Source organism: Lemur catta, chromosome 12, assembly GCF_020740605.2.
Source record: "Lemur catta isolate mLemCat1 chromosome 12, mLemCat1.pri, whole genome shotgun sequence".
Classification (NCBI taxonomy): Eukaryota; Metazoa; Chordata; class Mammalia; order Primates; family Lemuridae; genus Lemur; species Lemur catta.
Genome location: NC_059139.1, coordinates 21,432,896 through 21,446,767, shown reverse-complemented (window position 1 = coordinate 21,446,767; position 13,872 = coordinate 21,432,896). Strand labels below are relative to the sequence as shown.

The window sequence follows — 13,872 nt, the reverse complement described above, 5'->3', positions numbered from 1 at the left end:
AATTATCGAGCCCTTATTAGAACTGAATTTGTTCTGGGAGGTAACTGTCTGTCCCTCCCACCCCCTGCCCCGGGCAATGTTTTTTAACTAGTACTGACCTCTCTTAAGCTCGTTTATCAAAGATATAGATTTAAACTTTGACTTCTCAGGATATCTACCATTTTAATCACAAGTATAACATAGAATAAGCTTTTAAATTTAAGAGCAGATACCCCACTCCCATCCTCATCCCCTTCTGGCTCTGAAATCTCACGCCCATATCTACTGTCTTAGGCTGCCACTAACCTTCCGGCTCTTTCCTGTTTCCCCTGGTAACCAATTCTTTGATGTCAGCTTTTCTCTGGGTCCGCATAACCTTGGCTTAATTTCCTTTCCAAGCAGCCCAGATGCCGTGGTCTATCTTAGCTACTTCCCCCTCTTAGCCTTTCACCAACCTCTTACCCAGGCCCTGCTTCTGGATCAACCCACCATAACTCTTTTTTGATCTTATGATCAGCCTACTTAAAAATAAAAATAAAAATTTAAAATTTCAAAGAATTTTAAAATAAAAATTCAACCTTATGAATCTGTGCCCTTATAAAGTCAGGGCAGCTGACTCTTAAACTTACCTGGCAATCTTCCTGCTGTTCAAGTTAGCTCCCTCTCCCATTCCTCCCAGAAACTATTCTGAAACTTCTTTGCTTTTTCTCAAGGCCGTTTTGGCCATCTCAGTGATGTGATAAACACCCCTAAATTGATTGCTTTGAGGCCTACCTCTCTCTAGAATGCCAGATACGATTTCCTGGCCCTAAAGGCCCAACAGTTACTTCAATCTTAACATTCCTAAATTAAAATTATACCCCATTCTTATTCCAATCTGTTCTCCTGTTGTGCTTCTTTTTGGAATGATGCTAATACCACCAATTTAGATACCTAGGCTATAAACCAGTAAGTTGTTCTTGGTTCCTTGTTAACTTTCCTCCCTCATTTAATTGGTCACTATACCACCATCGCCCCACCTCCACCCCTACCATCATCATCACAGTCCTCCATAACCACCCCCGTTATCACCACCCCCACCATCATCATCACCACTCCACCACCACCACTACCCCCACTGTCACCACCACCATCATTGCCATCGCTAACACCCCCATCACCACCTCCACTGACACCATCACTACCACCACCACCACCACCACCATCACCACCACCACCATCACCACCACCGCCACCATTAGCACCATCACCACTACCATCACCACCACCACCATCGTGACCACCCCTGCTAGCCACTCTCACCACCATTACTTCCCCCACCATCACCACCACAACCACCACCACCATCACTCCTACCACCCCTCCACTTTCACTATCCCCACCATCATTACCACCACCACCATCATGACTGCCACCACCATCACTACTCCTACCATTACCATCACCACAACCACCACCACCACCATCTCTGTCATTATGATGCCCTTTATATATATTATTTAATTGGAATTGTCTCTTTATTTAAAGACTAAATTCTCATCAGTTACACTCCATGGCCACGATGTCCTGTTGATTTTTCTTCCTACGTTTCTTCTAAATTCATCCTTTATTTACTTCTCTTCATTACCAGTACTAGTGCCTGGGTTTAAACCCTATTACTTTTTGCCTAGACAACTATGATCATCTCCAGTGCAACAAATATATACTATGTGCCTAGAGGACATACCCTGCTCAGGCACTGAGGATGTCGCAGTGGACAAGACCCAACACCCGCCCTCAAGAAGCCTGGAGTCTTCCAGTCTCCTAGACTCCAGGCCTGCTTTCCCTATGGGGAATTCTCCACTTTGGCCTAAATATCTTTTGAAATATAATTTTGATTGTTATGTCCCTGTTCAAATTCCTTAGGTGGTTGTCTATAACAGTCTACGTTAAATCTAAGCCCCTTAACATGACACTCACAGCTCATTGTTGTCCCTTCCCTTCATAGAAGCAAGTCCTATTTCTTATCTGCCCCTATCAGGAAGCAGGAAGGCAACATGAGATTTTTGAATATGACTTTGGGAAAGCCACCTAGCCTCTCTGAACTAGTCTCCCCATCTCAAAAGGGCAAAATAATACTGTATTAGTTCCCTACGTCTGTAGTAACAAATTACCACAAACTGGGAGACTTAAAACCAAAGAAATGTATTATCTCACAGTTCTGAAAGCTAGGAGTCTGAAACAAGTTGTCAGCAGGGCCATGCTCCCTCTGAAGGCTTTAGAGAAGGGTCCTTCCTTGCCTCTTCCTAGCCTCTGGTGCCTGTAGACAATCACTGGCGTTCCTGGATCGTAGCTGCATCACTCTAGTTTCTGCTTCCATCTTCACCTGGCCATCTTCCCTCTGTGTCTCTGTCTCCAAATCTCTCTCTCTTTATCAGGACACCAGTCTTTGGATTTAGGGCCACCCTAATCAAGTATGATATCATCTTAAATTAACTACATCTACAAAGACCCTATCTCTAAATGAGGTCACATTCACAGGTACCAGAGGTTAGGACTTCAACCTATCTTTTGGGGGGACCTAGTTCAATCCACAACAAGTACCTACTTTGAAAAGCTGTGTGCAAGGAAAGCCTTCTGCTCCTGTCCCATTCGTTAAATGGCAGCATCATTTACCTGTTCTTCTTGGCTAAGCATAGCTCTGCCACAACTGTCTTCACATTTAAAGTTTCATTGGCTAATAATGAACCAGGAATTCTCCCAGTTTCTCTACCTTTGCCAAGGACTTTAGAAAGAAATTATCACATTCCAGTTGGATTAGGTCATGGCAACAGTTGGTATTTCAGTTCTTAATCACTTGACAATTTGCCAAGTGAAACAATGTTAACTCCTATGTGAAAATGAAAAACTGGTAAGAATACCTGTTACTTATTCACTCATGGAGAGCTGACTACCTGGTGAAAGTGCGGGACCCGATTTTCCTAACTCATGCTCCAGGTAGCATACTCTTTAGCACAAATTCTTTCAGGGTCAGGAATTGGTGATATTATGGGAAATGAAAGTGATTTTTTTTCCCTGAACACACTACCCAGTGGAGTGGCTGTCTAGCATCCCCACATTTGCAGCAGAAGAGAGCCATGCTGAAGTCATTTTCCACATGGGTAGCAGCAGCAGAGCCACCTCTGATTCTGCTGAGGGTAGAAGACCTCGATGTGGGCCCTGTTGCCAGAGCGCGTGTATGGAAAGAGGAGAGTGAAATCTGTCTTTTCCCCTGAGAGCCCCTTGTGTTTTATATCCAACAAGGATGACTGGTTTATGCCTTCATAGACCTTCTGTTATATACTGAATGCAGTTTTTATTGTATTGTGCATAGCTGACAGGAAAACCAAATTGGGTGAGATCTCTGCAAGAACCCCTTTAACATGCTGTGGGACAGCATATTGGGGACATAGGCGTGTCTCCTTCCCTGACTCTTGCCCCTCAGTTATGCAGGCAAATATTGCCGAAGAAATATGACCACCCACTCAGGAAGAAAGACTTGGGCTCTAGGTGTTTGTTTTTCTGGATTTCTTTCCTTTATTCTTCACATTTTTTTTTTAAAAAATCTATTCCCCTCTTGGCAGAGATTAAAGAAAATGCTTTAAAATTAATATGTCTTAGAATAAGTTTCTCTGGCTTGTTCCAAATCAGTGAAGGAATGAAGGTTGCTGGGAATGTGATTATAAAGGTGAGCATATTAGAAGACACCCTAGCTCGACGTAAACATATCACTTGTGAAGGGTGGCATTTACTCATAACCACTGAAGGCGCATGTCCACGGCATTGCCTTTCTTTCTGTTATGGTTAGCATAATTAAGTTTTGGTTTTTAAAAAATCTCTAAGCACTTTATTTTTTTTCCCCAACTAGATCAAGTAACACAGTCTTGTGCTAAAAGCAATTAGAAACAGTTAACCTGAGCAATGGAGCTATTTTCTGTCAGTGGGCATTCGCTCTATGTTCAGCTGGTTCAGGGTGTATTTAAAGACTTAAACTCTTCTTCCTTTCTGTAGATTTGAGGTGGCTTTGAAGTTAGGAAGAAAATGATATTTGAAAATCAAAAAGAAAAAAAAATCTACCAGGACATAATTCTTTTTCCCAAACAGGAAAGGAAATTGTGACTAAGCAAGCAACAGAGAAGGTCAATCTAAGTGTCGTGATTCTATGGTACCTGATGCTCTAGAGCACCCCAAGTTTCACGGCTCCCCTTTTCCAGGCTAAGAGTGCATCTGAAAGAGACTTGCTGCTCTACCAACTTTGATTCTAAGACGTTGTCATAGTTAGACTGTTGAAACTGTGTTCAATGCTACCTCTGACTCGAGAAATCGGAAACCTCGCTGTTTGTCCCGCATTTCCCCTGACCCCTAGCAGTATTTCTTTTACCATTCGCAGGCGCTTTGCTTATTCCTCTGGCTGCCACCAGGAACAAGCGTTTGTTCTTGTACCCTTGTACCTCCCCGCCCACCCAGTCTTCTAAAGAGCAAAGCGGGAAAGGAGATGTCACAGGTCAAGGCAGGAGTGGCGTCTCCTGCGTGGTCATTCACGTTCACCTCTCTTCCCCGCAGATGGTTGGCTGTGACTATGAGATCAATTCCAATGCCACGGAGGACCGCTGTGGAGTGTGCCTTGGAGACGGCTCTGCCTGCCAGACCGTGAGAAAGATGTTTAAACAGAAAGAAGGATCTGGTAATAAACAAATAAATAATCAAAGTGGCAGGGGACTGAGAAATGGGGACAAGATACATGGCTGATTGATTCCTACCTGGAGGGATGTGATTGTTGAGAGATAGGTTTGTTTTTCTGCATCAAATCCCCACAGCCTTCCTATCTTTGTTTATAACCTTTACTGTGGAAGAACCCAGTGTCTCCTTTCTGAGGGAAGTAAGCAACCATCAGGCAACACCAGAAAACAATGCACGTGGGAAACAGGTGCAGATGAGCATTCATGGCAGAATAATCCCCGTGACTAGGAAATAAGGGGAATGAGTGCGTGGTCAGCCACCGAGAAGAATTCAAAAATCCTGCAAATCTTGCACAGCCAGACTAATCCATGGCTTCTGTCTGTGTTCTTATTTTCCTTTCATGCTTTCCTTTGGCTCATGGCTCTTTTTAATGTAGTAGTTACAAAAAAAAAAGCATAGGTGAAAAAGCCTTTGTTAGGGATGCCCACATTGGCCAGGCCCAAGTTCTCCTCCTCCTCCTCTCTGAAGGAATTGCTGCTGCTGCCTTTGGCCATGGAGACATGAAATATTAGCCAAATCATTTTTCTATTATTTTGTTAGTCCTCTTAAGAAAGAGATAAGAGGACTTATCTTACAATAGGCTGGAAGGCAAGAGACCGGGCCCTGGTCTAGATGACCATTGACCTTGGGGAAGTCACCCCTCTGAACCTCATCCCTTTCTGACCCCGAGTGAGGTTTTCTTGTCTTCTCCCTCCCACTAGCCTGAGGGCTGATCATGTTTGTTGATATCTAAATGTTGAAGTTGGGCAGAGTTTCCAGGAGAAAGTGTCTGTACCCATGGCTTCCTGTGGAGAGGAACTCTGTTTAGTAGATTTGATGCCATGCGACAGATGGCAACAACTGGCCTTTTAATTAGTGCCACACTTGGGAAACTCAAGGCCCACCTTCTTGTAGACTCCCCATCATAGCTTCCATTTCCTCTCTTAGAGAAGGGGAAAATAATTAGCAATAAGTACATCTGGAATTAGTAGAACTTAGGCCCAGAATATAGCATGTTACGTACAGAACTGTCTGGTTCATTCATTCATTCATTGACTATATTACCTGCAAGAAAATTAATTTTGCTAAATGAATATATTCATCATTAGTACAGTTGACCATTGAACAACACAGGCTTGAATTTCTTGGGTCCACTTACAGGAGGATTTTTTTCAATAAATGTATTAGAAAATTTTGTGGAGATTGTGACAATTTGAAAAAACTCACAAACTGTATAGCCTAGAAATATCAAAAAAATCAAGAAAAAGTTAAGTATGTCAGGAATTCATAAAATATTAATATATGTAGATACTAGCCTATTTTGTCATCTACTACCATAAAATATGCACAAATGATATTATAAAAAGTTAAAATGTATCAAAACTTATGCACAAAAACACTTACAGAACATACATGGCATCATTTGCAGTCAAAAGAAATATAAACAAACCAGAGATGCAACATTCAATTACAACTGCGGAAAATTGACTGTAGTACATACTCTACTACTGTAATAATTTTGTCTCCTATTGCTATTGCGGTAAGCTCAAGTATTGTGAGGATCTGCTTAAAATTCTGTGTGATATTAATCATCTCCATGCAACTAGTCATTGGTTCAATAAATTCCATATTGCAGTAAAATGTGATCTTTCACAGTTCTCAAGTATTTTTCATTGTGTTTAATGCAATACCATAAACCTTCAGTAACACTATGGGATCCACAGGAAGTGCCACTAGGGATGCTGGAAGTGCTACCAAGAGGGAGAGAAAAGTCATGACATTACAAGAAACAGTTGAATTGCTTGATATGTACCCTAGATTGAGGTCTGCAGCTGTGGTTGCCTGCTATTACAAGATAAATGAATCCAGCATTTTTCTTGTAAAACAAAAAGGAGAAGGAAATTCATGAAGCCGTAGCTGCAGCTATGCCAGCAGGGTCAAAAGCCTTGCACTTTTTGCAAAATACCATTTTTTATCTTGTACTGAAAATACAGGTTTTATGTGGGTGCAGGATTGCTATAAGAAAGGCATATCCATAGACTCTAGGATGATTCAAGAAAAACAAAGTCATTGTATGACAACTTAAAGCAAAAGGAAGGTGAAGGATCTAAAGCTGGAGAATTTAATGCCAGCAAAGGATCTTTTGATAATTTTAGGAAGAGATTTAGCTTAAAAAGTGTCAAGATAACAGGAGAAGCAGCTTCTGCCAACCAAAAGGCAGCAGATGCGTTCCCAGATGCCAGTAAGATAATCAGTGAGGAGAAAGATCTGTCCAAACAGATTTTTTTTTGGTTGTTGCTGTTTTTTGAGGTTCCCGCCCCCCATTTGCTCCTTCTACCATGTAACGAACAGGTTTTGAATGCAGACAAAAGTACCCAATTCTGAGAAAAAAATGCCAAAAAGGCCATTTATTAGTAAGAAAGAGAAGTGAGCACCAAGATTTAAGACAGGAAGGAATAGGCTAACTCTACTGTTTTGTGCAAATGCAGTAGGTTTATGATCAGGACTGCCCTTATCTGTAAAGCTGCCAACCCCCGGGGCCTTAAAGGGTAAAGATAAACACCAGCTGTCAATCTTTTAGTTGTACAACAAGAAGGCCTGGACAACAAAAAGCCTTTATCTGGATTGGTTGCATCTATGCTTTGTCTCTGCAGTCAGGAAGTACTTGCCAATAAGGAACTGCATTTTAAAATTCTTTTGATATTGGACAATGCCCCTGGCCTTCTAGAACCCCACAGGTTCAGCACTGAAGGCATCAAAGTGGTCTATTTGCCTCCAAACATGTCTCTAATTCAGCCCCTGGATCATGGGGTCATAAGGGCCCTTAAGGTTCATTACGCACAGTACTCCATGGAAAGGACTGTCAGCACTGTGAAAGAGAACCCGGATAGAGAGACTGTCATGAAAATCTAAAAGAATTACATTGTCAGAGATGTCATCATTGTTATATAAAAAGCCATGAAAGCTATCAAGTCTGAAACAATAAATTCCTGCTGGAGAAAACTGTATCTAGATGTTGTGCATGACTTCACAGGATTTACAACAGAAATAATCAAGGAATTCATGAAAAAGATTGTGGATATGGCAAAAAATGGTGGGGGATGGGTGAAGGGTTTCAAGATGCAGATCTTGCCTCTCTTCCTCGGCTCTGCCTGTAGAGGTAGGAGCCATCTCTTACTCGGCATCGTGGCCACATTCAGACCCCTTGTGAAGCCTAAGATCATCCATAAGAGGACCAAGAAGTTCATCTGGCACCAGTTAGACTGATATGTCAAAATTAAATACAACCGGCAGAAACCTAGAAGTATTAACAGCAGGATTTGTAGCAGATCCAAAGGCCAGATCTTGATGCCCAACATTGGTTATGGGAGCAACAAGAAAACAAAGCACATGCTGCCCAGTGGCTTCTAGAAGTTCTTGGTCCACAACATCAAGGGGCCGTAAGTACTGCTGATGTGCAACAAATCTTACTGTATGGAGATTGCTCACAATGTTTCCTCCAAGAGCTGCAGAGGCACTGTGGAAACAGCGGCCCAGCTGGCCATCAGAGTCACTCATCCCAGTGCCAGGTTGTGCAGTGAAGAAAATGAATAGACAGCTCACGTGCACACTCCAGTCAACAGTGCTCTGACAGTAATTAAGGGTTTGGGGGGAGTCAAAAGTTGGATTGAGATTTTCAGCTGTGCAGGGGATTGGCGTCCCTGACCCCGATGATGTTCAAGGGTCACTGTGCTTTGGAGCTATTCTTACCAATCTTTCTTCTATCTACAAACTATTCAGAAGCATAACTTACATTCACTGAAAGCTTTTATTTTAAATTTATTGTGCTATTCCTCCCCTCTCAATCTGCCCATGACAAATATTTCTAATTTTGGATTTTTCTCTCTTAAGTGGAAGAATAATTTTGTTTATTGTTTTTCTCTGTCTAGCTTTTTTAAATGCTTTTAAAGCAAGGAACAAGGTGGTGGACACAATATGTAATGCCAGTTTGTTTTCCTGCAAGAGTTCTGCCATGAGAAGGCATGCAACATCCCAAGTCAGAAAATGGCTGCAGATTGCAGCACTCCAAGGGCATTTAAAAAATCGCATTAGCCTCACATACAGGTGACAAATATCTTCCCTGACGTATTATACATCAGTGGTTTTAATCAGCTGTTTTAGGCAAGTGTGTGAAAGCCACGTAGAATTTAATTAAATACTATAAGATTCACATTTTGGTTTCTCTGGATGGGAGCTGCCGATTTGAAACATGAGGCTGAACTTGCATATCCAGTTTCTGGGCAAATTATTCCTGCTGGATGGGCCAGGGTTTGACTTCCAGGACCCCATAACTGTAGTGTCAGAGGAAGATGGAGCAGTCAAGGCACTTTCAGGTGACAAAGACAATCGTCTTGCTTGTCAGGCCACAAAACCGAGTCCAGTGGGAAATGACCAGATTAATCAGGATCATAAAACTGTGTTTTGTATGAAAAAGGTCAAGGAACAAAGAATGGTTAGCTTAGAGAAGAGCAAAATTATGGACTCTTAGAGCCAAGAGAGACCTCAAACATCATCACTCTATCGCCTTCATTGTGCAGATGAGATTCAAAAAAGTTAAATGAGGTGATGGAAGTCATGGAGCTCATCAGTGGTAATGCGGAGACTAGAGCACTAGTCTTCTGACCCCCCTGCCCCAGGACTCCTTTCACAGTGACATCCCCAGAGTCCGTGCTCTTTCCATTCTACAAGGTGAGGGTTCTCAAGAAGCATAAATAAGATGAAGGAATGAAGTGCTTAGCACAGAGCCTGGAGAACGCTGGCAACCACTGAGTGTTCATTCCTTTTGTCACCAGTGTGCCTCCTGCCATAACAGCCATTAAGCAAGGATAAGACTGTGGCTGGAGTTGATTGTCATTTTGAGATGTCTACATATGCTTTTTAGGAAGGCTGGATTAGAACACATGAGAATAAATTATAAATTCATATTTCAACAAACCATAAAAGAAATAATGAGAAGAAAAAAACCCTTTCTAATGAATAGAATTGTCCAACAGTATGAAAGGCTGTTCTCAGAGCTGAGTGTCTCATCACGGGCTGTATTCAAGAGAGCCAGGTGGCAATCAACCCAAGTTTCCCTCCAGGATTTTCTTAATGAATAGAAGCTAGGATAAAATTACTTCTAAGAGTCTGTCTTTAACCTGCTAGAAACGGGGAAGAGTAAAAGTACGTAATGTATCCAACACAATGGTTTAAGAAGACTGTTCTGATAGCAGCAACAAATGGGGGAGCAGAAGTTCTAGGAGGAAGCTAGCTAGGAGCTTTAGGATTTTGAACCATCAACGTAAAATCACAGAAAAACAAATGCTGGATCAACCGTAAAAGCTTCAGAGTGCAATTTGCATTGATTTAACCTCTCCTCACAAAACTGTTTACATGCTGAGTCATGAAGCTCCTGAGAATTCTGCTCTTGGCCAAGCTCTATTAAATTCCCCATAATGAGTGTTTCTGCCAGTCCCAGGGGCCACCCAGCACGGGCACTAAATGACGGGGATGCCGGGAAGAGGATGAGCAGTGGGCCAGAAACAGATCGTGTTCAGCTGAGAAGCTAGTGTGTCTCTTTCATCTCCGTGTCCTCTCTCCTTAGGTTATGTTGACATCGCGCTCATTCCGAAAGGAGCAAGGGACATAAGGGTGATGGAAGTTGAGGAAGCTGGAAACTTCCTGGCCATCAGGAGTGAAGACCCTGAGAAATATTACCTCAATGGAGGATTCATTATCCAGTGGAATGGGAACTATAAGCTGGCAGGGACTGTCTTTCAGTATGACAGGAAAGGGGACCTGGAGAAACTGATGGCCACAGGCCCTACCAATGAGTCCGTGTGGATCCAGGTAAGCGAAGGGGAAGAAACTGCTGGCATGTGCACTAGCTAGGATCTTTCTCCCTTCTTTTCCAAGGTATTTACTAGGGTACATTGAGTAAGAATCTTTAATACTTCTTTTAGCAAGGAAACAGGGAGGGGAGCAAAAGATCAGTTTGTGCTGTTAATCCTTTATTGCTGAAACCACCATAACAAAATGCCAGGGACTCTAAAACCACCCATCAGCTTCCAGGCTGATGTATTTGAGGGTGATTGTTCTTCAAGGATATTGTCAGTGTGAACCAGTTTCTAAGCTTTCCAGCAGCTGCTTGTAACTGACTGTTAACTGATGAACTGACGTGTTATCATATGCTGTCCTCAGGCAAAGGGTTTGACTTTGTGAACTCCTTGGCGGAAGCATGGGTGAGAATGCAGTATGTGCTCTTCAAAGGCAGCAGGGGCTTGTCTCTCACATTAGGCACAGAACTGTAGGAAAGGAGTGGAATGCTTGTACCAGTAGAGGCAAGGCAGTTTGGGGGTGACAGATGGCCTAAGAGAGTCAGATCTAGCCATATTCGAAAGTTAAAGGGAGGTCATTTCCAAGCCAGAAGTCAGAGTACTCACAGAAGCTGGAGATCAAGCTTGGCAGCTACGCTCCATGAATGTCAGGAGACCTCACATCTGACCTGGCCACAGGGGCAAGGTTTTACATCTGGGAACCCCCAGCCCCAGGGAGCAACCAATCCGCTGCCTCTAAATTTGAGATGAATGCTTTTTTTTTTTTTTTTTTGAGACAGAGTCTCGCTTTGTTGCCCTGGCTAGAGTGAGTGCCGTGGCATCAGCCTAGCTCACAGCAACCTCAAACTCCTGGGCTTCAGCGATCCTGCTGCCTCAGCCTCCCAGGTAGCTGGGACTACAGGCATGTGCCACCACGCCCGGCTAATTTTTTCTATATATATTTTAGTTGGCCAGATAATTTCTTTCTGTTTTTTTAGTAGAGACGGGGTCTCACTCTTGCTCAGGCTGGTCTCGAACTCCTGACCTTGAACGATCCACCCGCCTCGGCCTCCCAGAGTGCTAAGATTACAGGCGTGAGCTACCGCGCCCGGCCTGAAATGAATCCATTTTTAATGTGTAGTAAGTAGACTGTCTGCAGGAGAGGAAAGTGAAGGGAAGATCCCAAGAGTGACCCACCTTAGCTAAAACCCATGACCATTTTTATCCCAGAAATACTATCTGTTAAAGGAACTAAGAGCCTGAGAGCTAGGGAAAGGCATAAGACAGCACCACACATAATAAAAATTGGCATTCATTGAGTGCTAACTCCATGTCAGGCATTGTTCTAATCACTTTGTATGTATTTACTCACTTCACTCTCACAATAATTGTATTAGTAGGTATTATTATTACCCTCACTTTGTATTATGGGCAAAGGACAGCACTTACCTGTATTCACAAAGTTAGTAAGTACATAAGCAGGCAAGGTGACCTACCCGTCTATTGTTGGAAAGGACACTTTTGACTGTACCCTCAGAGTGGTCCCCATATGATTAGCCCTCCTGTTTCCGTGAACTGGAATTCCCATGGGAATCTAGCCAAGAAATAATAGAATGGAGAATATAGAGCTATAGATAGATATACAGGTGTAAATATAGGTGTAGATATAGAGGTAGCGGTACATATGGAGAAGCAGACGTAGGCATAGATCCATTTAACGGCATTTGTTCCAATGCGTGCTCCCATAACTACTTTTAGATGATAGACATTGTGTGATGTTTTTACATGACTGTGGTTTACAGTATAAAGTATGACAGAGTTTGACGTGACCTCGCTCTTGCCTTTCAGCTCCTATTCCAGGTGACCAACCCTGGCATCAAGTATGAGTACACAATCCGGAAAGATGGCCTTGACAATGATGTGGAGCAGCTGATGTACTTCTGGCAGTACGGCCGCTGGACAGAGTGCAGTGTGACCTGTGGGACAGGTGAGAAACCGCTGCTCTTACTAGGAATGCGTGGCAGCTTCCACGCGGGCCACGGGCGATCTGAGCCAGTGGTTTGTACTCAGTGCCCGTGGATCCACAGAGTTCCACGGAAACGGAGAGATGGCCCTGGGGCCTCTGTGGACTGGGAATGCACAAGGGCATGGTTTAAAGGGAGAAACAGTTTTTCTTTTGTGAGCTTTATGTACCGGCCCTCATGAAAGGTTTTGTTTGAAGAGAGGGTTACATGTCAAGCAAAAAAGCTTAAAAAAACCCCTCTGGTTGAGGACCTGAGGGCTGCAAAAGTGGAAAAACCTGCCCAAATACATACTGTAAATCATGCTCAAATCCAAACCACAACAGCTCTTCTGATTCCTAGCCCAGGGTTCCTTCTCCATCTCCAATTTATCAATTTTGTATATCTAATAGGAGAGTTTAGGTTTATCACACGGAATCAAGCACTGGAAAGATGCATTTGCTGCCAAGTATCAGTCAGGATGGGATAGTCTTTGCTACCATAACAAAGAAATGGAAATCCTAGTAATTCAACACAATGAAAGTTGATTTTTAACCCATCACTGTATGTGTGAAGGAGGATGGAAGGCCCTGCTTCATCTTATAGCTGAGACTTTGAATCTCATGGCTTCCAACTTGCCCCATAAGGAAAGAGAGCTGAAAGAGGCAGACTGGCTCTGTTGACAGCCTTGGCCCAGAAGTGACAAATCACTTCCACGTACATCTCACTGGTTAACCTCAGTCACATGAGCACAGTCTAACTGCAAAGGGAGGCTGGGAAATATGGAGGCTTGTGTGGACATTTGGGAAGCACAGACTCCCTCTGCCGCAGGCTAAATGAATTTTCCCAAGGCCTGTAAAGGCAGAGGTTAGGACCTGTTGGGCACTTGGGTTCTGTCACTCATTTAGGGGGATTTAATAATGGCACCATATGTGAAAGCTTCTGCCTCTGTTTCTCCTTTTGAATCAAGTCTAAGTCTGTTACAGAACTTTTTGCTTCTCGCCTGTAACTACTGCCTGTAAAACTAGGGCAGCTACAGGGTGAAGTTCCAGAACTGGTGATGGAGCAAAGGGAATAAAAGTGAAGCAGTGAGTGGGCTAGAAGACGATGGTTTACTCTTCCGGGGGCTTCCCCCTCACATACCTGGTCACTGCACCACCTGTTCACTGGCCTCCTCACTCCCAGGAGGTAGTCGTGCAAAGAGATCTAAAAGTTGCATCATGCACTGTCAAACTTACAAACAATTTTTGTATTATTAACTTCTTTCTTTCCTCACTTCAGGGCAGAAAGCCAAGGTTAGGTTCTAGAATTTATAAGAATAA

At 43.1% G+C, this 13,872-nt stretch overlaps 1 protein-coding gene and 1 pseudogene across 1 annotated transcript in view; both read left to right on the top strand.

Annotated features, from left to right (window-relative positions):
• The window catches only part of ADAMTS12 (ADAM metallopeptidase with thrombospondin type 1 motif 12), a 245,657-nt gene that overhangs the window by 171,128 nt on the left and 60,657 nt on the right, over nt 1-13,872 (top strand). The window contains exons 14-16 of the mRNA XM_045565804.1: nt 4,561-4,681; nt 10,340-10,584; nt 12,399-12,537. Of these exons, the coding sequence (XP_045421760.1) occupies nt 4,561-4,681; nt 10,340-10,584; nt 12,399-12,537 (505 nt within the window). The remainder of the gene's footprint in view (nt 1-4,560; nt 4,682-10,339; nt 10,585-12,398; nt 12,538-13,872) is intronic.
• On the top strand, nt 7,798-8,310 carry LOC123648372 (annotated as a pseudogene).